The sequence below is a fragment of the Anomalospiza imberbis genome, chromosome 6 (genome assembly GCF_031753505.1).
Source record: "Anomalospiza imberbis isolate Cuckoo-Finch-1a 21T00152 chromosome 6, ASM3175350v1, whole genome shotgun sequence".
Taxonomy (NCBI): domain Eukaryota; kingdom Metazoa; phylum Chordata; class Aves; order Passeriformes; family Viduidae; genus Anomalospiza; species Anomalospiza imberbis.
Window position 1 is genome coordinate 46,244,817 of NC_089686.1, and position 25,819 is coordinate 46,270,635.

General features: G+C 38.6%; 1 protein-coding gene across 2 annotated transcripts; it reads right to left on the reverse strand.

Annotated features, from left to right (window-relative positions):
- On the reverse strand, positions 1-25,339 carry TOLLIP (toll interacting protein). Of its 2 annotated transcripts, XM_068193898.1 has the most exons (7): positions 25,084-25,339; positions 18,165-18,314; positions 16,007-16,189; positions 14,799-14,951; positions 12,827-12,917; positions 9,077-9,097; positions 1-3,470 (listed from the first exon to the last, which is right to left on the reverse strand). In XM_068193898.1, exons 1-7 carry the CDS (start codon positions 25,114-25,116, stop codon positions 3,256-3,258), a joined length of 846 nt encoding a protein of 281 aa, XP_068049999.1. In that variant the 5' UTR covers positions 25,117-25,339; the 3' UTR covers positions 1-3,255. The 2 variants fall into 2 exon arrangements, with proteins under 2 accessions (XP_068049999.1, XP_068050000.1); XM_068193899.1 differs by lacking the exon at positions 9,077-9,097.
- Positions 25,340-25,819: the final 480 nt, after the last annotated feature.

The following is a 25,819-nucleotide window of genomic DNA, read 5'->3' on the forward strand; positions in this document are numbered from 1 at the left end:
TTTCATTCAGATGGTACATTTATTAAATTAGAATGAAAAAGTTAATGTACTTTAGAGTGCAAGAAACATACTTGGACATTGGACCTCAATACAGAGAAACAATGTCTTCAGAATAATTACAGCAACACAACATCCTCTGTAGGGTATTACATATCAACCAAACAGGCAATAACATTTATAAGGGGGGAATAAACCCATTCAGTACCATCAGCAGATGCAAAGAGCAGTACAGAAGTTGCAAGGATCTACCTAGACAAAAGATGTTCCTACCTTTAGCAAGTTGAGGCTCTTGGCAGGACTCAAACTATTCTGAGAGCACTAACTTTTAGCAGATGCCTGTCTTACACAGCTGGCTCTGGCTCCAAGCTGCTGGAAGCTGTTGAGCAGAGGAGCAGCATCAAACACAGTATTACCCCATTAGCATTTTCTCAAAAGCTACAATCATGACTGACGATTTGTTTGTTTTAAATACAAAACCAGACTTTCAGTTCCAATACCTTAATTTCACAGACCCTAAAATAAGTAAACACCTTCTGCCTTTTTTCATCTCTCTCCAATTCAAACCTAACAACAAACAGCTTAACTGGAAGGATATGTATGCTGAAAAGCTGAGTAGGCTGATCACTTTGTTCTTTTTAACAAGAGAAAGTAGCACATATTGATGTAAGAGTTTCATCTCTAATGCTTAATTAAATAAAGACAAAAAAAATCCACAGAACAATGTTTAAGTATAGTGTAAGATAATGAAATCCATCTACTGGCCATACTGCTCCTACATATACTATTTTCAACTCATTTTTGTACCCTGTTTTGCATAACATTTGCCTAGGAAAAAAAATACACACTAAAAATATATCTAAGAACAGGAGTCTCCCTCAGAGGCCAGAGTCAGTTTATGAATAAACCTGGCTAGTTTAACTTTTGCACTTACCCCTCCTGGCAGTTAGGACTGAAAGGTGGTTTTGTTCTGTGCTTGAAATGGAGCTGTAATAGGATGCAGTACAATTTACCAGCCATTAAGTTGAACCATGACCACTTGCTTTTATGAAAAGCTGTATTATGAATCCCATCATTTTAATATAAAAATTTAAATACGTACATTTTCCCTGAATTGATCCATCCCTAGCAATTCATGCTATCTATGTAGAAGTTTGAGCACAGGACTCATCGTGGAGGTATCAAAGCATTAAATCCTTACCAACATTCATCCTTTTGGGTCATGATGACACAAAACACTCTGCTTTTATAAAGACCAAATGCCTCTACACCTACTCAATCACAAAATTTACCATGATTGTAAGGAAGGGGCAAGACTAGTTTCTTGAAGAATACCCATTTAACTTTAGAAAACAAAAGCTTCGCAATTCTTCAACTACAGCACAAGAACTATAGCCTTGAATTTCATTATTCAAAATCAAATTGGAGTATGTTCAAAGACACATGCTTTCAATGAGAAATTTAAGATGTTAAGGGATTCATAACAAAACATAAAACTGTACACTATGAAAAGGCAGCTTTAAAAGGTCAGAAACTGGGATAATTTTTGGTGCTGTATTTTAAAAGTTTCACTATTACTTTCAATGATTAAAAAAATAAATATTCATGCTCTACTGCCAGTGCTACCTAAAGGCTACTTGAATGTAGGCTGGGGGGATAAAATCAGCTTTCCATCAGATAATAAAGAAAATATTTTAAGCACAGGAGATAAAATAAAATATGGGAAAGAAGAGAATATGGGTTGTCATTCTCTATTCCAAACCTGGCTTTAATGTTCTCATGAATCACTCAAAAGCCTAGATTTCAAGCATACATTCATTTCAACTCTTGAAAATATAAAGGTCTATGGCTATTGTAGAAAGTATTTGAAATCAAACATTAAAGAGACAAAACAGCAACATTGCACATCACTGGAAAAATAAATTGGTGCAGACTATTTAAAGTGCATTACTTTACAAAAACGGACACCACAGAAATTCATCCGACAGGTGTAACTGGTGCATAACTGTATGATTCTGCAGCTCCAAAATCAAATCTTGAAAAAATGACACTAACAATAAATACAAACACCTCCTCTGAGGATCAGACTGTAAAGTAGATATGTTAAATTGTCTCTCACATAGAATTTTATTTCCATCTGCATCAAATAATAATAAACAGACTACAGCAGCTGCAGTCTAACATGTCACTGAGCAATTAATAATGCCATTCTAAGACCCTGAAGTTATTTTTCGTGCTTACATCTTATTACAGGAAAAATACAATAATTTTCCCACTAATGTAAAGCAGTAACGTTGCTGAAACATAGGTATAAAGAAAGAAGCTTTATAACCAGATCATAGATATCTGCTTTTTTAATATAAGACAACATCTTAAATACTTCTTTACGGCTTCAATCATTTTCCAGGTATAAGTATCTTTACTTCTGCACTTAATCTTTGAAATAGCCATGGGAATGCAGAAGTAATAGTTAGAGTGCAATTAACTGTAGGAGTACATTTGGGCTTAGTCCTGTTCTCTGCTACAGCAATACATACTGTATGAATTAAAAGTTACCTCCTAAGATTTTACAGAAACATAACAACACTGTGTGGGAGGACAAAGCCCCAAATGCACACCAGATAATATATTACTTTAGTGCCCAATGACTAGATTGAATAGAAGATGCCCATTACAAATATCAACAGTATAACCTAAGAAATTTAGCTTATTAAATTAAAAATCTTCCATCTAAAAGGTGTGAATATATCACAGTAATAACTAACACCACAGGATAAGAAAGGGTCTCTCCTTTAATTTCTGGCAAAAATAGGCTGCTTGCGGAAACCTAAATACTTTTAACAAATCAGTTGTATTTAAACAGCAAACCTTCCACAGAAAGTTTTTTTTTCCCAATCTAACAAACACTAGTAAATCTTGTACTGCATAGAGTTACTTTGTAAGAGCAAGTTTATGAAAAGGGGGAGAGAAAGAAACAAAGCAGCATTATTCCCAATCCCATCAGAATATAGCCACACAGGGCACAGCTGATAGTAAAGATGCTTCACTGCTCTATTGTAGGACATAAGCTAAACTGAGTATGTACAGACTGAGAAAGAAAGAAGAAAATCCAACTGTCCAAGGAGAAAAGGGGTACAATCTGTCACACACGATGCACTAACAGAAAGCTGTTGGGAAATTCTTCCTCTAGCTAAATCCCTGGCTTGGCAAGTAAAAATAAGTGGCATCGAGGACAGGGACTATACAGGAAGTGGGCATCTATGATTCTTCAGCCATCTGAAGTAAGGAGTTGATAGCTGCATCCTTGCTCCCCCTCTGAGCTTCTAGCACTGAGCGGATTACTTCCCTGTCCATGTTGGGAAACATGTCCTGGATAGATTTCAGGTCCTCTTCATTACACAGGTGCTGAGGGTTGACCGCAGGAGGTGGTATTGCCACTGGGACCATGCCTGGATTACAGACTGCAGGCATCCCTACAGGTTAAAAAAAGAAGAAAGCAAGCCACAAAACATACATGAGTAGGGGGGAAAAGGAAAAAAAAAAATTAACAAACCCACAACAAAAAACCCCAGTGATTTTAAAGACAAAAGCAGCTCATGACTTGTCCCAACCCAACAACTTCAGCATTTATTTATTTTGACATGCACTCCGGGAAGGAAGAAGATTGCAGAGATTAGGCCTACACTGTTGCAACTGGAAAATATTTTTCTGGAACAGGTTCTCAACCCAAGCTTATATTCCAGAAGTTATAAACTACAGTATGGCAACAACAGGTAGTGTTCAAAATTAGGTACAACTTGCATTAAACAGGTTCACACAATTCACTAACAAAACACTAAGCTCATCACAGAAAGGTGTGGTTGGTTTCTCCACCTCATATTTTAGTTCCCAGTGTATTTATGTTGTGATGAAAAAATGGTTTTACATCAGCAATATACACAGCTGATATTTAGAAAGACAATGAATGCAATCTCCAGCGTATTCAAAGGAAAGCAGTACTTTGGTCCACTAGGAGACTGGACCACACAAATAAGCAATTTTTAGCAGATGTTTTTGTTGGCTAAAGTTCCATCCAGCATTCAAAGTCACTACATGGCAAAAGAGCAACACCTCTAGAGGCACACACTGCTTTGTTCATCTCTCTTCCAAAGGACAAAATTCATCTGACCTGTCATTTTTCATTAACTTCTTGTACATCCATGTAAAATAAAGCACTGGCAGTTTACAGAGTTTTAGAAAATGAGTATTCCTATTCCTGTTAAAAGAAATTACTAGGCAAAATCCTTTTTTCATCATATAAGAACTTCTGTCACTAAGCATAGAACCACTGCTGAAAACACTACCTTTTGTTTAGTATAAAACTGAAAACAGATAATATCTACATTTTTTGTTATCACTTCTGAAAATTGTGTATTTCACTTCTTCTCTATGTAGTTTCAGATCTTTGATTATCTTAGTCCCACTCCTTTATGTGTTAGCTTCTGCAGTTCTCCTGTAGAATTTCTATGGTAGGGCAAGAAGTACCTGTAGCTAGACAGAACCAAGTTCCAGTATTGGTTCTCTATTTGCTTTCAAGCATTTTATGCACTGTTTCAAAGACTATTCACCTGATATTTTTATAAAGTAGTCTACAATAATTCAAAGACCTTCCTGTACAGTAATGACCAAATTGAGAAACTGTCACCAAATAAGTATTAGTTAAGATTAAATAAAATTATCATTTACACATACTTTACCACCAGATTTAATAAATAATTTTATTTCCCTTTTATTACAATGAGATCCTTCTGCAACCTGTGGCAGTCAGAGAGGCTTAGAAAACTGCTAAGGGTTCCTGTTTTGACAAATTGTCTTAGGACTCACTTTTATAAGAAATCTGATGCACCTCACCAAAGGAGGTGCATCAGATTCAACTCCTTTAATTAGATGAATAATCACCTATTTTTATTCGTTCATCGGCTTTTAAAAATAGATATTAAACCACAAGATTACCTTTATTGTATCAGAATATCATCTGATAGGAAGAATCTTAGGAAATAGCATTTTACAAATGCAGCTGAGAAGGTGATATACACAGACCACACCGTTCTTTCTGATGTACTCCAATACCTATGAATTTTAACATACAGGCTTTTCCTACACAACCATGTCACTTCCTCCTAAAGTTTACCTAGTTACATATTTGCTTTAAAGCAGTTCATTCTAGTCTTCCTGGGTTTTAATCATTCTATACAATAGAGAAAATGGCTACTTCAAAGATGTTTTTAATTGAAACTTCACTTTGCTATCCTCCAGTCCTCGGAAAGCAAAACTTCCTTCACCTGTTATGGTCTCACATTCCAACTAGGTTTTCCTGAACTACCTTACATACTTATAGCTTTATTATCATTTAATTGCACACATGAGTCTAGGTTTTCTGCTTCTTTAAAATAAATAATTTCTGCTTCTTTTATGCATTTGATCTTCAAAAGCCTTGTTACACAACCTAATAGCCAGTTTAGATTTAACATATAATTTAACATTTTCACATCCCCATATATGGGAGATCTACCAATTTTTGTCAGACACATACTTTACTGCTTTACTTCACATTTCTTAAGATTCTCTGAGTGTTGGTTTTGGATTTTTTTTAATTTGGCACACATTTTCTTTGAACAACTCACTTCTTTTACAAAGTTTTTAGTTTGCCTGTTTGCTTTCTATATATGACCTTAATCACTTCTCTGTAAGGTAAACAAAAGATGAACTATTTGCATCATCACCATTTTACATCTTCAAAATAAGATCTCTTATTGAGAACCAGCTGTCATATATTGCCCAGGAGTAGATGAGAAGCTGCTTATCTTCTATTGAATTCTGACTAACTGCTCAAAAATTGTAACAACAAAGCATACGTATAAACAAGATGATTTTCAAGAATGCCTCTTTGTAGCCTCATCCCTCTTAACATAATGACTGAAGTACCTATGTGACTGAAAATACTGCAATTATATATATTATACTACTTCTACTCAGACCTAACATCTAAAAAATAGAGCAAAGAGCAGTTTCAATACTTACCTTGTCTCTTCAAAATTTTTTTCCCTCTAACTATTTAGTCAGAAATGTCTATACTCACTTTAACATGTAAAAATGTTTTAGCATCCCAGTGACTTGTTTCTTCTGTCAGCATAAAAATGCTATAACTCACATTCAAGGTTGGATGAGCTAAACATCAACTCTGGCTGACCAGGTACTCTAAATGAATATAGTGTGACTGCGAGCACTGCAACCAGGATTTCACCCGATGTACTCTTTTCTATTTCTCTCCTCAACTTGGACTTCTGTCCTATCTGAAGAGATCCATTACTGATTTGTAAACACCTCCCTATTTATCTATGTTCTCCAATTTTGATTTTAAAATTTGCCTTTTAATCATCTTAAGTTTTATTAGAAGGAAAAAAAAAGGAACCTAGAAGCTTTAAGTCTAATACACAGGCTGCATCTATTCAAAAAGGTTCATACTGAGTCATAATCTCAAATTTGTTACCTGCACACTGGAACCATATTTCTGCCCAGCCATCTGTATCACACCTCTACCACAGGTATCTGTCACCTTTTCTGCACCACCCTAAACCCTGGTTCCACAGCTTTTTATGGCCTTTGGACCATGGTCCCTGGAATTCTGTCTGGCACTATGTGGTTGAACACACAGCCCATCAGACATCCTGGAGGCAAACAACTGTGCAGTCCTCATCAACACTGCAAATACACTTCACCCAACTACCCAGCAGCATTTTGCACTGCCTCTTCTAGAGCTTCAACAAACCTCAACTCATTCCTCACACTGCCTACAAACAATGGAGGCATTTAAAATAGGCACAAGAAGATGTGTGACCTCAAAAAAATGAAGTTGTAAAGCACCTGAAAGAATCAAGCAACAGAAGTTATGTTTTACTTCTAACAAACTTCCCAAGATTTTTTACTAAGTCATCAACACCCCAAGATTATCCAACACTCAGCCTAAACAGTGTATGAACTATCCATACAGGAGGTCAGTTTAAAGTATTAATCCAAATTAAACATGAGGCTCTTTGCTCAAGTACCACAGCATCCTACAGCTTACCAATACTGTTTCAGTGTCTTATCAGTGCCCAAATAAAATCAAGACTAGAACAGAGTTTTCCTTACTGCTTTCATCAAAAATAGGAAATTATGAAACCAGACATCTGGACAGGCAGAACTCAAAAAGCATTTCCAATATAAATAATCAATTTAAGACACAAGAATTGTCTTGTCCATATTGTTTCTCACCAAGGATTTTCAAAACCCATCTTCTCAGCTCTTATAATTTTAGCTTATGCTGTCTACAACTAGACTGCACAGAAATGGAGTTAGTATCACAGATTTTTAATAAATACCTCCATGATAAAAGCTTACTTTTCACGAAACTCAACATTCAAGCTATACAAATACCAATTTAAGAGTATTTAAGGGTTATTCCGCACTCAGACTAAAAGCATCCATAATTTCTGATTTACAAAATAGAAAGTAAAACTTAAGCATAAACTTAAAGAACTTTGCACTGAAATTTAGCAAAAAGACACATACATGCAGTCATTAGAGAAAATTATAATAAGCTTCCAAATTATCAATGTTCAGTAGAAGCTGCTTTAAGTTAAAAAACCTCATATCACTGACAGGTGAAAACTGGAACTAAACAATGTAAGAATCCACTACCAGTGGAATTGAGAACTCCTGTCTTACTCTCAGGTATTCGGTACATGTTATAAATCAGAAGAATGGAGTGTTGTTTTCCAATTCAGTGAAATGGCAATGGCAAACATGCTGGCATAAGCAGTGACATTCCAATACATGAAACAATAGCAAGTCAGTTGCTACAAGCAGCAATGAAAGCATCAAAGCAGAATTAACAGGGTAAACTTTTTCCAACTGCATACAAGGCATTACACACATGTAATTTTATTTTCTTTCTAAGTCAAGTGCCCTATGTTTAATTTCTTAACTCATTATCATTCTGTCCCATTCATAGATTCCTTCAGAGTAAACTCAGGAACCTTCTCAGCATGAATTCTTTCATTTAAATGAAGAAATTGGTAACTCTTTTCTAAAAAACAAAATAGGTCTTAATGATATTTGCTCCAGGAAAAATCTCACTACTAAAATATGCATAACATCTCATTTTTTAAAATGTCGCTTCTTTGCAGACTACTAGAAAAATTAAGTGTATGAAACAACAGAAAAATGCTAAAATTCCACTACTCTGAATAAACCAAATATGCTGTGACAACCACAACAGTTTTATTGACAGCATCTTTCTGAAGTTCAGGGCATCAAGAAATGATTCTGAATGTACTTGACTGAAGACCAATGCTTTTATCAAAGATAGCGGTGTCACAGCAACTTTGCATGATTCAAAATCAAAATTGTCAAAGAAGTCTAGAATGAAGGAAGATTGATTTCCTGTAATATGATTTGTGTTTAGAGTTCTAGTCAGGTACTTTAATTGACATGGATTTAAAACAGAAGTGCATTAAAAATATGCACTGATGAAAAAAGTGTCACTTTTTAAAAAGAAAGCTTATATGAAGATTAATTAAGGCAATTAAGACTAAGGCAATTAGCAGGTTGTCTTCTAAGTGTGATTGCAAAACTCAGTTTTTTGCATTCAAGTTTACCAAAAGTCATGACATTACCGGCTTCTCCACTAATGTTGCAGTAGCCAAACAATTGCAAGAATTGCTTCTCTTCTAGAAAACCAATACTATCACCTAGTGTAGCTCACTGACATACAACAGCTTCAGAAGAATATTCTAACATCACTTTATATCTATCAACGCTGTCATCAGCAGTTTAACCATTATAGCTTAAAGCTGAACAAATGCCTTTAAAGACTTTCCAACAGGTTAGAGAAGCTTTAATAATTTGTAGAAGAGGCATTAAATTGTTCTACTGTGCCAATCCAGTGGCAATACCTTGTTATACAGTCTGCTGTAACAAATAAAGCTGTTAAGGTGAGTTCATGCAAAGACTCTTGAGTCAATGAGGATGGGAGTGAGAAAAGAGCTTGGAAACTTACCCAGAGCAAAGTACTCAAGCCCTAAAGACAGGTGAAAATGAAGGGACAAGGGGAAAGGAATAAGACATGGGAAAGAAATATTAATCTATTTTTAAAAGGATATTAATTATTTAACTTCCAAAGGTGAAAGCTGGATAAAATGAAGCAGCTGGGTAAAACCTAAACTACCTAACACTACAAAACTAAATGCTGTGAGGATTCAGTTGCTCATCTAAGTTGCTTCAGCACCCTGAACAAGTTTCCAAATGTGTTGTTTAAGCAGAAGTAACAATCAGAGGAAATGCTACCAAAATAAGTAAGTCTTTGCAACAAGGATTATATTTTACAGACCACAAAGGACAACACACATCCATGGTTCTCTGAACAAATGCCAGTAACATCACAAGCTAACCCATGATTCTCCATAAGGACACCTAAAGGAACAATGTGCATACACACACAACTTTGCCTCAATGAAAAGTGAGATTCTTGACTCTGACAGGACCCAGAAACATACAGGTTTTTAACATATTTTTTAACATGGGAGTTTATAAAATAAGTAAAAGCAAATTTCCTATTTATCCCATGAATATTTAGCTTTTAAGAAATATAACTTGCTTATTGAACTAATGTTTTTTTTAGCTCACTGTCTCTGGTACTCTTCACTACAAGAAGACACTGCAAGCACTAGTATATCAAAATAATCTACAGTTTATATTAAGTAATCTTTAGAAAAAGAAACAGGAAGAGGTGGTAGATAAACTCAACTTCTATAACAACAGGGTTCACAAGTTCAAATTTTTGCATATCCATTCCATAGGTACATCACCTATGGCAGCTATAGCTTCTAAGCAACAGCTAGTGCTGTTGTCAGAAGTTTTCAATTTAAAAAATTTTGCAATTAATTACCATGGTGCAAGAATATACTATGGCCACTTCTGTTCTTAACACAGCTCCATCTACCACCGAATGTGACGAAATGAGCATCTGCTTACCACAGTGATTACCTGCTTGTCTCTACTGTTTACCTCAGCTTGTATGACAGTGTGAGGGTAATCAGCTGCTTCAGCATTAATTAAAAGGCTAGTTAATTAGAAAGTTAGTTTTGAACAGATCCAGAAAAACAGCTTGGCGTTTGTGACACACCTGAATTTGACTTAACCACCCCTCTTTAAAGCACAGTTATTTTAGACAGTTAACAAGTAACTGTTAAAACTGCCTGGATAAGCAGTTTAGTCCACTCACTCCATTTCCATCATAGATAAGGCTTTGATTCTGACAGTCTACTACAGCAGAATCCCCTTCATTTCCAATATGATAAACTATTAAATGATGCTCTTCCACTCCTCAGAAGGAAAAGCAGAACTTGTTTACTGACTCCATTAATTTAGCTGCACAGGTAAAAAAACCTGAATTAAAAATATGCAAAGCAGGAGCATATTGCTGCATCACCCTTCCTGAAGCAGTCTCAAAAGGAAGAGAGCAAACACTGTACAGTGGTACAAAGGAAATGTGCAAACACAGTGGGCCCAGAAGACACAAGCAGTTCAATTGTGCAAGGAAGGCCAGCACCTTGCATACACCTCCCTGAAATAGTTTACAGAATTCAGAAGGAGCATCTAGTTTAATATACAGAAATTATTTAAAAACACTCCGAGATGTCTTCTAAGATGCACTATTGTTTCCTTTTATAATTTGAAATTACCTTTATTAAGCCATTAAATGTATGAAACAGCAGAAGTATTCTGCAGCCAAGTCACTTTCCAACTGCAAACCTAAACATCCATCAAATTATTATGAGTGGGTCATTGATTAGTGAGTAAGTCAAAGCTTTAGAACTCACAGTGCTTTGGGAAATTTTGATGGTGTCCACAGAAATTCTAGAACAGCAAACACAAAGCACAGTAATATTTAAAGAGAGTAAAAAATACCAAATGTAGGTCAGAGGTGGCTTGTAGAAAGTATGGCATTTATGAAGTCAAGGAAGTACACTCAAGCTTTCCCAGAACAAAAGAAGGGTTCAAATCCAGGGGTGGAACTTTACAATACTTTAAAAATACAAGTCACAGATGCAGGAAAAAATTTGAACACAGAATAGTATTATAGCAGCAATTAAAACAAACATGCTGGATCTTGGTAGAAGGGCAATGCTCCACCATATAGACTCCAAATTCTTAGCTGCTAAAATGTAAGACATTACTATCACTTGCAAATTATTAGTTATTTATTCAATTGCCCAAATAGAAAACATTCTCAAGATAAATAATTTACAGATTATAATGATTTGAACATCCAGTACTTGAATAGCAAGTTTGAAGGTCTTCTGTAAGTTTTATCTCCAAGTTCTATGTCTAATTTCAATTATACAGGAAACTAGTCTCTGCTTCATGTCTTGTTTTTATACTCTGGCACAGAAATTCTGTAATATGAATAGTTTCATTTTGATCTATTCAAGAAATTTGTTATCACTTCCTATCAGATCTTTAAACAAGATGACTGTGTTTGAAGCTCACTACAGAAGGTCTGGTTTACCACAGCAGAATCACGCTTTGGAATGTACACTCCGGTTCAAAGCACTTCACTGGCAAGACTTAAAATCTGACAATTAAACTACAGAGATAAAAAACACCTAAAATGAAGCAAACTGCATGTTTTCATCAGGGAATAAAGCATGCAGCCCAACTTTTTAATATTTGGCTCCAACTTAACTCTAAAAATGAAACAGGAGGTATGATTCCTAACTTACATATCCAGTCTTCTATGGATGAGGTTTGTTTTTACAGTGAATGGAATTTTAAATTCAATCATCTCCTAGTCATTTTAAATTCAATCATCTCCTAGTCTTACAGAAGAAAAATTAAATGTGTGTACCTGTTGTGTCATCCCTTAGCACTTTAATTATGTCCCACAGACACTATCACAAGATAAAGTTAAAAATATGTGAATTTATCTCTTACGTTCCCTGAAAAGTACACATATTACTGAATAGACAGCCATAGAATAAACTGGGGGTTTTAAGAGCCGTAAGTGAAACACAAACTCAACTGAACTAATCAGTTCCCTAAGCAGGACAATTTCAAACTTATTTACATTCTTTAAACTTTCCATCTTTGACAGAAAAATTACAAAACATAAGTTAACACATCTTTTTCTACAAATCCAAAACTCTCTTTGAATCAACCAAAAGCACTGACAATACCTGCTGCAGTTATGTAAATACATCAAAAAGAGCTATCTCAGAGCTCCCTAACATTTTTCATTCACTGAGCTGTGAATACTTTACATGCCATGTAGTGAGTTCCCTTCCAACAAAGCATCTTCAAAGATCATAGAAAAATTAATCCCATTGTGGGCTACAGAAGCTGCAGCTCCGACAGCACAATTCATTTGAAGCGCTTTCTCAAGTGCAAACAGCTTCAGGCGTGCTTGCCACCATTTATGTAAACTCAAGTGCAGCCTGCTACACAGCTATTCAGAGACCTGATCGAAGTATAAAATAAATACTCAAAAAGAGAAGCCTTCACAGCTTGATAGACATTTTAATCCATTTAATCAAAGTCATGCAGCTCTATTAAACAGGGTACAAGACTGAAGGCAGACCTGTACCTAAGTTGTTCCCTCTTCTCATAAAAATATGTAATAGGAAAAGTGGTTAAGGAGAAATATTTTATATCTTCCTTTACATTCTGAAAAAACAGGAGTAATTTGGTATTTATTTCTGCTACACCCTTCATCTGGAAGGTTCATAGTCTTCAAGTAGAGAAATCATACCTGCTATAGGCACATATCCAACTCCTTGCTGATATACAGTGGGCATCAGGACCACTGGCTGGGGCTGCATCATCATGGCAGCTGGCAGAGACTTGACAGAAAAGGCACAGATTAGAACAACTCAGGAAATAGCCAAAAAATGCCAGCAATTAAAAGTGTTTGCAAACAAACATTGCAAATCTATGTTCAACAGTACAATATGACTATGCTGAGTGCTAATCTATATTAAGCAAATCTCTGGCAAACTAACTGAACTACCATCTTTCCAATGGCAATTAATTTGCCTGAGAATCAATAAACACGCATCATGTCAAACTCGCCTTTCTCAAGAGTGATGAAATGTTGTTATCGAAATGCATTATTTTAAAATACAGGTTTAATCAGCTTTCATGCCTTAGTCTTGTGAAATGAATATACAACATATATCACAAATTAAATAGACAAAATCTGATTTTTATTCTTATTTTTTATTTTTAAAAGCAGTACACTGCTCCTTGAAGAAAATTTTAGTTTAAATCAATTATTTTTGAAGTAAAACTGTGCTTTAAACAAAATATCAAATTAACTCCATTCCCTTTTACTACCACAATAACTTCAGTTATATTTCAGTTCGGTTTGATCCTTGAAAATATTGATTATGAACAGTACATTCACAGGGAGACAGTTTTCAAGGTTAATTATAAACTCTTTTCTCCCCGGGGTAATGAAACATCTGTTCAGATCTGGGGCATAATGTGAATTTCAAAGAGCAGGGAGTATCTGTTCTCAGCTGTGCAATGAACAGCAGCTTGAAACTTCTGATTACATACATGTGCAGTAGGAAGCATTCAGGGCTGCACATGCTAGATGTTATCCAACAGATTCTTGAAACAAAGGTGACAGATAAGAACACTACATGACCTGCTAAATAAATCAGTGTAGGTCTGCAGTTCCTGACCAGTAGCACCAAATGAACAAGAAAGGAAGTGAGAAACAATGTAATCTCAAGGAGCATTTGAAGTACTCAAGAAACACCTAAGACAGAGAAGAGTTTCCATTATTCTGCTTTTAAACTCACATGAATTTTTAAAGATTTAGGGGGAAAAAATTATTGTTAGATTCCGCGAAGTTTTAAAAAAATTATTAACTTAGAAATGACAATGGACCATTTAGCTGAGGATTTCTTTTTTATATGTCTAGTAGCACAGTGCTAAGGAAACTTTCCTGTCTGAACATCCAGGAGCCACTCTGGCACCCACTCCAGTGTGTAACTGCTGAGACCAAGGCCCCTTTGCAGTGGGTGGCTCCAGTGACCCCATGGGTGCCCCTCTTGGCTCCCTGCACACCCCACACTCACAGTCAGACAGGGTTTCCTTACCAGCTCAGCCCTGGCTTTCCCACCACAGTGTCTCAGACATCTGGATCCTTAAAATAATTTAATCATGGTGCAGAAACACAGAAACAGCTCCAGCTCCAGCTGGTGCCTCCAGGGAGGGACCCCCCACAAAGGAATCCCTGGGTTTTACACCCTCACAGTCTGTGCACCCAGACAGTCTGGGGTCTTCCTGCAGACTCACCAGCTCCTGCTGTGTGCCAGCGTCCAGTCCCTTGGCCCGTGCCACAGGGCCCTGTGCACCAGGTCACGGTCCCTTTCCTGGGGCTCCCACCACGGCCCCCAGCCAGGGCACAACATGCAGCTCTCACTGCAGCTGCACACACAGCTACCTGCTCTCAGTGTACTCCTCAACAGCAGGATTAAGCTGAATTTTGGTAATTGCAAAACAAGATAAATACCCATTTTTCACCTCACCACAAAGTATTTCTTGTCTTTACGAATATTTTTGACTGCTATTCCCGGAGTTAGGTATAATTATTTTAAATGCCAACACACACACAAAACCCAGTATGGTACAACAGATCTACTTCAGTCTAAAATATCTCCCTCCCACTACTTAAGAAGCTTTTCTCCCTTCCCACCCCAAATTCAGCTTACCGTGTATGACATAACCAGATTAATCATTCCTTCCTTGTCATCACCTTGCCTTCCACTCAAGCTATACCATTCATCCTCCACATTTCCTTGTTTCAGAGACTCAGGAATTGTAATGTGTGTCCAAGCAATGCGGTCATCCATTGAAAAGGCTCTCTGAAATATAATTTGAAAAATATTACCAAATTAATTGTCCTGAAAGAAACCCCAAACTTAAAATTATCCTTGACCCTTCAGTTTTATGCTATTAACTTTGTTAATTTTATTCCCTTTGAAACTACTTTAGTGTCAATAAATATTTTGGCCATCTCCTTCCCAACAAGGGTGAAGGACACTTTAAGAGGGATTACAGATTGATTGCAGATATTTAATAACAAGAAACTGAAAACCTGAAGAGAACACTCTAGAAACAGAGCATCCTAATATCATCATAGCCTGCGTGAATCTCATGACATCACATCAGGGGCCATTACATGAACATAAACCTCTTCTGTTTACTGTGACAGCCTGTGAAGTCCAGCAGATAGAAGTACTGATCTGCTGCAGCAATGAAACAGACACCTGAACCAATCAGCTAAGCCCTCAAAGCAGCATCCAAAAGCCTCGCTTGTGTAACGACCACACAGCTGCTGCATTGTCATGCTTTACTACACACTGTGAGAGAGGCAGCAAAAAAACCAGGCAAACCATTACTTTAAACTTAGCTGTAGCCTCTTAGTTTCTCCTAATAAATCCTTGTGACTACACACAGTCTGTAGTTGACAGTTTCATTCTCAGGAACTCCAAGCTTGGGAAAGCTTCCAAGCTCTTCCTAGGTTAGAAGAGCATCGAAGAATTTTCAAGTAAAACAGCACTGTACAACAGGATATTTTTAATAGGGACAGTGAAGGACACAAAGCTGCAGGGCATTCTGATAGCCAGGATGAGCTTAAATAGCACTCAGACAGCTTTTGCTTTTCTTCCTTCGCAGGCAATCCTGCTAATGCCCCTTTAACAGCTACCAAAGAAAAGTAACAGTTCTGATATTCTTGGGGAAGAGCAAAGACTTGTGAATTGCTGCTTTTGGAGTTCTGAAAAATTCTTATTATCTCCCAGAGAACATGGCTAAGGAACTGTCCGTGCTAACTCATTCCTTTTTTGCAAGGTTTCACCCAAACCTCAGTCAAAACCGGAGATGGGGAGGGGTAGGAAAAATATATAGCAGTTCTGACCTCATCAAATATCTCCAGATAAAAGGAGTCCACACCCGGGGGAACAGTGCACTGAATAACTTTGTTCCAGCGGGGGTTCTTGGCTCCATTATGCGCTGTTGGAGTTTCATACACAGCGTATCCCAGCCGTATTCGGCAATACGGATCCATGCGCGTCATTCCGTAATTCTTTGCCAGTTTGGCCTGAAAAGAAAAGAAACCCAGGAAGTGTATAGTACTGACATTAACTTGAAAAGTTAATCACTATTAGTTTACAGTAAGAACCAAATATTGAACAAAGGACTAGATTAAATTCTGTGACAGAGAGAAAAGAGTTAAAAAAATAAAGAAAAACAGCAATCAGATTAAAACATAAACCAGTAACACCATTAAGTGTCTGGGGGACTTTGAAAAGGGAACATCTTTTTAGCCTATTTATTGTAGAAAATACATATCTTCACTGTAGCTAAAATAAATTACTTCATACCAAAGCACAAAATACATGATTACAAGGACATTGAAACAAGTTCAATTTTTCCCTGGGTATCTGATCTCCAAAATACAATCACAAGTGTAATGTCATAGGTAGCCTGTCCTCTTTCACTTAAGTTCTTTTAAAGGATGAATTACAGAAAACCAGTATCTTCAAGAATATCACACAATCCAAAAGCACAACCTGCAAAAGCAGTTCAGTTGAGGTAAAGTAGTCATAGTAGATCATACTTTTCAAAGTGATTACACACTTATTTCAGCATGTGCATTTAATGGTAGTTAATTCAGTGGACAACTTAAGGCCTAACATCACTATAAAAACAGATGCTGTATAGAATCACAAAAGATCCAACATACTTTTGCTGTAACATGAGAAGACTAGAACAAAACAAGGTGTTGACATTCCTGAACACAATACTGAGTACTGCTGCACAGCTGTGTTTACGCAGAAGTTGGGCTTTTTGCATGCGCTTTCTTTGACCTATACTAAACAGCCCATGGCTCTTTTTATAGTAAGACAAGTGACAAAACACGGTGCCCCAGGGCATCTCCCACCGACAAGATGTTTACAGAACTCACAACAGTTGAGGCTGTGCACTTCGTTACTTTTATCACAAAGGCTGCACCTCAGGCTTGGAAAGCCCTTTTTCTTCTTCAGGGAACATGCTGGTTCATCAATTTATACAATGCAGCTAGTGAGAAAGGTCTCAAACTGTTTATTGTAGATGTGGACTTAAAAATAAAAGAAGAAAGCTGGCATCCAATCTAAGCACTACCTACATTCTCAATTTGTGGGATTAGACAGTTCATCAAACCTTCACCAGAAAAAAGGCGATAATCAGCTGTGCTTAGACTAACTCACCACCACCCCTAAATATCTGCAAGGAACAAAAAGCAGTAAATTACCTCCCCAGAAACTTTTTCTGATCTACCACCAGTTTATTAGTAACAGAATTAAGGCATGCTGTTTGATATACTTTATCAACAGATTTAAATACAGTACATTTCAACCAGATTTTCATCTTCTATAGATTAACTATATCACAGCAAGTCTCGTACCCAGAATTCGACATGTCTCAATATACAGCCAAGATTCCATAGCATATCTGCATAAATTCCTAGACAAACAGAGAAGAGTATCTCTTGTCTGTTGTACTGTCATTCAGAAGGACCTTGATACACTAAGAGAAGTGTACAGACAGGAATCTCAAAAGTTCAACAAAGGAAAAACAACATATATGACAATAAGACTTTGGACCACCTGGCTGGAGAACAGTTTTGAGGAGAAGGATGTGGAACAATACATAAGGGAACTGCAATTCCCTATAATATCCTCAAAATTACTAATATTCTTCCAATATTAAGTACAGGAACTACAGGAAGCCTCTGAACAGAAGTTTTCAGAGTAACTTTTTCACTGCAAAAAAACCTAATGAGTTTATTTGATTATGTGCTATAATAGCAAGGTTTACAGGAAATCGCTGCACCAGGCAACAACGAAACATGAAACCAGACAAAATGCTGATGTACAGAAAAATGAAGCTCCAAAACCTTTAAGAATTACTACCCATTTACAAGTAATTTAGTAACTCAAATTCCAACACAAAATCTTTTCATGTCCACCAATTTTTAAAATTGCATTAATTATTTAAATTACTTAATTGTATCAAGATGGCATAATTTTTACCTGTACTACAGTAATACTGAGTCTTCCTACTGTACCCATTGCTCCTCCATACTGTAGCTGCTGAGCTGCCTGGGCATCCAGTTGGATTTGCTGTTGCTGCTGGGTTGGTGTAATGCGCAGAAAATCTTGAGGAAGCTCACCAACAAATACCTTAAAAAAGAAAGAGAGGGAAAAAAGAAGACTTTAAACTTTTATAATGGGAAAGAGATAAATCAAAGTGTAACAAATTAAGGAGAATTTAGTCTTGTTTTGACAGTATGAACAAAGAACAAATTAACTGACAAAACTGCCAACTCATGTAAAATGTTCTCCTTTTTAGAAACAATAATTTCAGACATAAGCCTCTGAAAAAAGTAGGACAGAGAGCCAAAGCAGCTCTGCAACCAAACATTAAAGTAGTCCATACAAAAGTCAGAAACACTAAGTTTTACAACACATTCATATATGCTATCTGATGGCATCCAGTTCTTTCAATTATTCATCACCCACATTGTGTCCAATTGTTCCTGTTCCAAGACATAGCACAGTGCTTTCATCTGAAAGGTCACTTCCACAGTCACCTTCAAGACAGACTGTAAAACAGGACTTCCTATGGACCAAATCCTGCAATGCAATAAAGATGTCCTAATGCTTTTCCAGTGTTAAACACAGCCAGCCTGCAACTAACCTTGGTGACAAAATTCTACCACATTCAAAACAACAATGTGGGAATTAAAAATCTAGTCTATCATGAAAATGAGCCAGGACAAAAAGTAGTAATAGGGAACTTCTGTTACATGAGTCAATATGAATCAGCACTCCCCATGGATTTTCTGTTAGCTTTACAGTATAAAGGGAAAGTTTCTACCCACTACTTGTCAATTCAACAACTCGGGTTGTTTCTAGGTTTTAAACGCTCAGGGAACATTATCAATTCAAATACATGTAGAGAGATTTTCATTTTAAAATAGCAAAGATTTACAATAAAATTTTAAAAGGGAAAAAAGTGTCATAGAAAATTTACAATTAAGCTGTATTTATTTATTCTGTCATGATATAGTTAATCTACAGAAGATGAAAATCTGGTTGAAGTGTACTGTATTTAAATGTGTTGATAAAGTAAATAGAGTGGATGACATATTTAATACAGAACTGTCTACCTCATCAAGACAAAAGACAATGCAATTTCTCATGTTGCAATCCCAAACGAGATTACTCAATCATGTATCTGGCAGATACAGACCTAGAGAACATAATTTAAGATGCTAACAGGCCTTGAGGACATAGCTTTTCAAGATTACACACCATCTGCATGTCAGCATTGCATCTTGGAGACAGAAATTGTAGCTCTCGCCAAATCAAATGTATGACTATTTTGTATGATTATCTGAGAGCCTCAGGATCCTGGCAACAGCAGGTGTCACATGCCAGAAAGGAAGTTTATCTGAAAAGTTCAGGAGGAAGCACTGAATGCCTGCTGGGCTATTGGGAAGCAGAGTAAAAAGGGAATCAGTTTTGCTTACAAGCACCTTAAAATTTTTTCATTCAAGCAGCTGAAGTTTTAAGAACTGGAAAGAAAAAACAGGCTAGAAGTTAATAATAAAAGAAAATTTATTTAAGTTTGGTTGGCAATGAGACATGATGTTATAACAGCCTTCTCACTGGAATACATATAATTTTAAAATAAAACATAATACATTTAGGCAAGATCTGAAATGGCCCCAGAATTAGCAAGGAAATAGCATTTACCACACAGCAGGGTTGTGTTGTAAATGCCATTGGTCCTCCAGTCCTGGTGCTTGAGGAAGTTTCAAATCTGGTACTATCTACCACTAGGAACAGACATCATAAACATTTTCCATAGTCAAAAGTGATAGCTGCACCCCTGAAATCCCATTTCCATATTATGCAAGCTCCCTCTGTCAAACTCCCAGAAACAGGACAGCCTCTTTTGTCTCCATCTTCACCTGGATATTGGAAAGCTGAATTCATTCACAATAGAAGTCTAATAATAGCTTTCACTTTTGAAATTTTATTTTACAAATGTTAACCAGTATCTGTTCCAAAATAAAATAAACAAACTGGTTTCTGTACCAAAGTCCAAAGGGGAAAAAGTCCATGAAGGAGACCAAAGTTTTCTTATAGCAGCTAAGCTGATCCTAGGTTATTCAGTTACCTCACACAAAGCCACACTCTTATCCTAGAACTGCAGAGCTGACATACATAGAAACTAAAACCATCTAGTGTTAACTAACTTAGCAAAAGATCTGAGTGGTAAACCCCTCCAAAAGGGAAGAGTGGGGAAAAGGAGATGCACACACTCCTATGTTCAATTCTGACTAATATTTGGTTCACAAGTCCTGGTGATATAGCCTGTAAAGTATCTAGAGAGATGCTTACTGAAGGGAATTACTCAGTATGTTCTTATACTAATTATCAGCTGATTCCATATTGATGGAGACAAATCAGTATCATGCAATCTTTTTATCTGTAAAGAAAACAGGTCAATTTACATCTTCCTCAAAGCATTTAAAAGTAGGCACATAACTGCCACCTCCCAACCTGAATTAAAAATACAAAGTTACGTAACCAGAATTCAACCATAGTTTTTATTTTAAAACCAAGGAAAACATATATGACAAGTTTGTGTCACCAATCCTACTCCACAATCACTTTGAAACAAATGCACTTCCCTCTAACGGCACTTCAGAAAGAATGTGAAATTCAAGCGTGTTCTGTCAATAGCTGGAGAACAAAACATTAATTCCATTTAGCAACAGGACAGGGATGGGACTACAATTCAGAAGACTAACTAAAAATAAGCCTACCTTATAGTCACTTTCTAATAAACTTTACTGACAGCATTGCATCTTAAAAATATGGATTATCCATAAATAGAGTAACATGGCCCCTTCCATCTGCTACAACCACCTAAGAGGTAGTTTTGTGAATCTTCACAGTAGAATGCTGCAGGTATAAAAACTGCATCTCAACTTCTTCAAACTGAACATGGTGTGATATTCTACAGCTATTTGACATAACTGAGGATGGAGCTGTCTCAGTCTCACCTTCCTACTTCTTATGCAACATGAAAATGTGCCAGAGAGTTGTAAAGTGGGTCAGTGTAAAAGCCTGATCAGAAGAAACAAGGGTTGGAGGAAAAGGGAATGGGAGGTAAGTTGTCAGAACCGTCAACTCACTGATTGTGCAAGTACTGGCACCTGTGTAAGGGAGGGAAAGGGACACAGAGCCAAACACAGCCACAAATGCCCCATGTTACAGAAACATTTGCCCAGACACAATACACTCAGGGAACCATAACTAAGGTTTTCCACTAGCAATTAACAAGGAAGTCTAACGTGAAACTTCTTTGAAAAATCAAAGAGCTTTAAACGCCTAACTACTCAAAAATTTCTGACCATTCTCCTTTAAATAGTTTTACTATCTTTAAGAAATAAAAAGTGAATGGCAGTTTTAACTATTATTCTATGCTTTACACACTGAAGAAAAAATTGGTATGAGATAGGAAGCATCCAGAGGTCCTGAAAGAGCTGATATTTGTTCACAGCTGCTCTTTAACATCTTTGAAAAGCCAAGGAAATCAGAGTAACTCAGGAGAAAGACAAATACCACATCCAGTATTCCAAGAAGGATGACCTGAGGAACCACAGGCAGGTCAGCTTCACCTCAGTCACTAAGAAATTCATGGAGCAAGTGCTTCTGGAAGACATTCCTTGACACATGAAGGGAAAAAAGCCAAACAGGGATTAGGAATAGCCAGCCTTTACCAAGGATTTAAAAGAATGAAAAGCCATCTGCCTTCTCCAAAACAAGAATACAGAACTAAGGAAAGCACAGAAGGTATCAAAGCAGGATCATTACAATCTGAATGGGTGGACTACTGGATAGATGAAAAGCTGACTGAAGCATTAAGCTCAGAAGCTGAAGTTCAGTGGTTAATGACACTGGAGGTTGGTTAAAAGTGAAGCAGTTCAGAGGTCTGTACAGAATCTAACTTATGTGTCTAATATTTTTCCTCAGCAACAAAAGGTGAAGGCAAAAGGTATCCTTATCAGTTTTAAGGATGACACTAAATTTTGGGAGAAATGACTGGTATACTTGAGGACAGGACCAACTAGAGAGACAGAAGAATTCACTGGCAGGAATTGCATGAAATTCAACAAGGGCAAAGACCTGTACTTTGACCAGAAAATTCTGTGGCACTGGTACAGACTGGAGAACAACTGGCAGGACTGCCTGTACCTCCACAGAGGTGGAGAGCAACCAAAACATGGATGAGCAGAGGACACTTGCAGCAGAAAACAGCACTGGATCAACAAGAACCCAGCCAATGGGCTAAGGAAAGGAAACAATTGCTGGACCACACCTGGAACACTGTGACAATTTGGGGCCCAGCAGTACATGAAAAACAAAAAGCTTCAGGGAGACCAGCAAAGATCCACCAAGAACGCACATGAAAAGGGCTGGAGCACTTGTGAGACCAGGCTGAAATTTGTTTGGAATAGAAGAAAGTTAGAATGCACTTTATAGCAGCTTTCTGGTGTCTGCCAAGAAGTCATTGAGAAAACAGACCCGGGTTGTCTTCTGAAATGCAACACAAAGAGAGCTATCTCTATCATTAAACTGAAATGGGGCAGATTTCACATGGAAAAAAGGAGGGGGTAAAAAAATACCTGCAAAGTATGGCAGGAACAATGGTATGAGTTAAAAATAAAAGACAGAATGAGTGTCCATATGACATCTGTGTCTATGCCTGGAGAAGTGAAGGCTCCACCTGGGAAACCACAGAGCACCTTCCAGCCCGTTAAGGAGCCTACAGGAAAGTTGGGAAGGGACTTTTGACAAGGGCCTGTAAAAAGTTTTGAAGAGTCTCAAGGAAAAAAACTCATCAGAGTCACTACTCATCAGAATAGTGTTTATTAGGGAAATTAGGAGCAGAAGTCTATGCAGTCCCAGGTTGGTATTAACCTTATTTGGAAGAACCTGATGCATTTGCCAGCATGGTGGATAACCATGGAGAATAACCATTAAGAGTAATTTTGCATATGACTGGCTAGATAAGGAATCACAAATATAAAATTCTGGTGGCTCAGTCTTAATCTAAAGCCTGGTCAAACTGTTTATTAGTAATCTTACTTGTAAAAGGTATCACTTAAGAGTCCTTTCATATTCAGCTGTAGTTTAGATTTAAAAAGCTGGTTTGTTCATACAAGATTACAAATGTGAAAATACGCTAATTCCATAACATCCTGAAAAGGGTCAGAGATATCTATATTCTAGCAGAGTATTTGAAGTAACAGACAGGATGAATTCTGTTTCATCTGAAAAACTGAACAGCAATAAGAAATATTAATTACACACCAAGTAAGCAGTGTCACAATTAGAAAGTGCAGGTGTAAGACTGGCAACAACCCACTTTAGTTTCTTACCCACATGAAACAACCTTGAATATTTTCTTGCTTGTTCAAACAGGAAGACTGAACTGTTCTCTCCAGCAGTAAAGAAAAAAGCAGTTCCCAATCCTTTAGCACCATTTAGTGGCTATTCATTTGTAATGCAGTTGCATACACAGAAACTAGGAGAAATTTATTTTCCTCTCTGAAAAGAATTAAGAAAGGCTGGAATGTACCATATCAACACCCCCAGCTGTGAATGCCTGCTTAATATTGCATAATGTATTCATTCATTTGGAAACATTCAAATCTCTGAAGTAGGTAAGGAAGAAAAGCATGTACAACAATGTCAGCAACACAAAAAAAACCCCACTAAACTTGAAGCCCAGAAAAACCAAAGCTGCATGAGATAAATCATCATATGCCTTTTGTCAGGCTTCAGTCAAGTTTACAAAACAAAAGATTGCCAATAGATTATAAAGGAGTACCTGGGAAATTCTAGAACAAGACATCTAGAAGATGTCTTGCAACATTCAAGAAAGACTAGGCAGTTATGATAAATAAAACAAATAAGGCACTCTAAAGGATGAAATTGACGACCATATCATATTACTGTCATAAGATAAGTGACAGCAGCACAGTTTTTCAGGATTAGCGGTAATTCACCTCACTGTTCTTTCCACAAGGCTGCATAATTTTTTCAAACTAGCCGTTTCTACATAATAAAAAACAGCAGTGTAAATTTACTGCTTTTTAATAACCCCTCATTTCACCATAAGCAATATCATACTGTCAGTGACTACCAGATCCTTTCAGACAGGAGGAACAGACAGGAACAGCACATCTGTCGAAAGCTGATGTTGTAACATCCCGGTGTGAGGTATGATTATCCCTGGGCAAAACCAGACAGTAACATATTCCCAATAAACTGTCAGCACCACCTCCCACAAGGCTGGTAAATCGGTTTTACGACGGCTCAGCTCCCGTCCAGCACGCACGCCTTCATGCTACCAGGGATGCGCCGTTCCAGCTTTCAGGCGGCAGCTCCCGGGACAGCGGCCCGACCGTGCCCCGCCGAGCGGCGAGCGCAGCGAGCTGCGCTCTGCTTCCAAGCGCAAGCATTTCCCTCCTTGGGAAGGCTTTCAGTGTAAGCACTTCCCTCCTTGAAAATGCCTTTGGACAAAGAACGTGCAGGAGAGCCGCTTCAAGGACTCCGCGCAGTTAGGAGGGACTTTCCCCTCCCCTTTCCCAAAGCCTCTTCGCAGGCGGGGAACCGGGAGACAAGGAAGACTTCCCACCCCCGCATCCCAGCAGCCTGGAGAACGTGAGAAGGCTTTTCCTCTCCCCCCTCCGGCACGGCCGGATCTGGGGCAGGGTGAGAGACACGGAGCCTCCCTCCCACAGCGGCGCTGGCAAAGGCCGGGCGGGCCCATCGGGGTCTCCAAGCCGGGCCTCGCCCGGCCAGCGCGGTGAGAGGACATACCCCCGCGCGGGCCCCGCGGCGCCGCCGCGCCCGCAGCACTCACCGGGCCCCGCTGGGTGGTGACGGTGGTCGCCATGGCGCCTGGCCGGGGCCGCGGCCGAGACCCTTCCTCTTCCTCTTCCTCCTCCTCCTCCTCCCGCCCCGCCAGGCCGCCGGTGCCGCTCCCAGCCCCGGCTCCGGCCCCGCCGCCCGTCACTCAGCGCGAGCCCCGCGTCACCTGACGCGCCCGGCCCCGCCTCCGGGGCAGCGCAGCGGCGCCCTCTTGCGCATGCGCCCCTGCTCGCAGCGGGAGGGGCGGGGAGCCGTCCCGCGCGTGCGCTGTCCCGCGCTGCGGCCGCCGCAGCGGAGCGCGGCGCTGCGGGGGCGGCGCGGCCGGTAGGGGGCGCCGCGGCGCTGCGGCACAGGCGGGGCGGGCGCGGCGCCTCAGGCCGCCATCTTGTGCCAGCGGCGCCGCTCCCGCACGCCCGGGGCGGCCCGCGGGCAGGGCGGGGCCGCGGGGCGCTCCTCGGCCCCCTCTGCCAGCCTGGGGGCCGTGTGGGACAGGGAACGACTCACTCACTGCCGGGCCTGGCCCCAGTGGCCTCCCAGAGCTTGCTGATCAAGCACAGCCCTATCCGGGAGAACAAAAGCAGCTTTAATATTCATCCAAGTGCAGCTTCGGGAGATAAAATCTGATTATTTCAAAGCCTATTTAAATAACATAACTGTTTCCCGTTGTTAGGGCTGTTTCCTGTTGTCAGGATCTGCTGCACAATTTTAGCTATTAATTAAAATTCTAG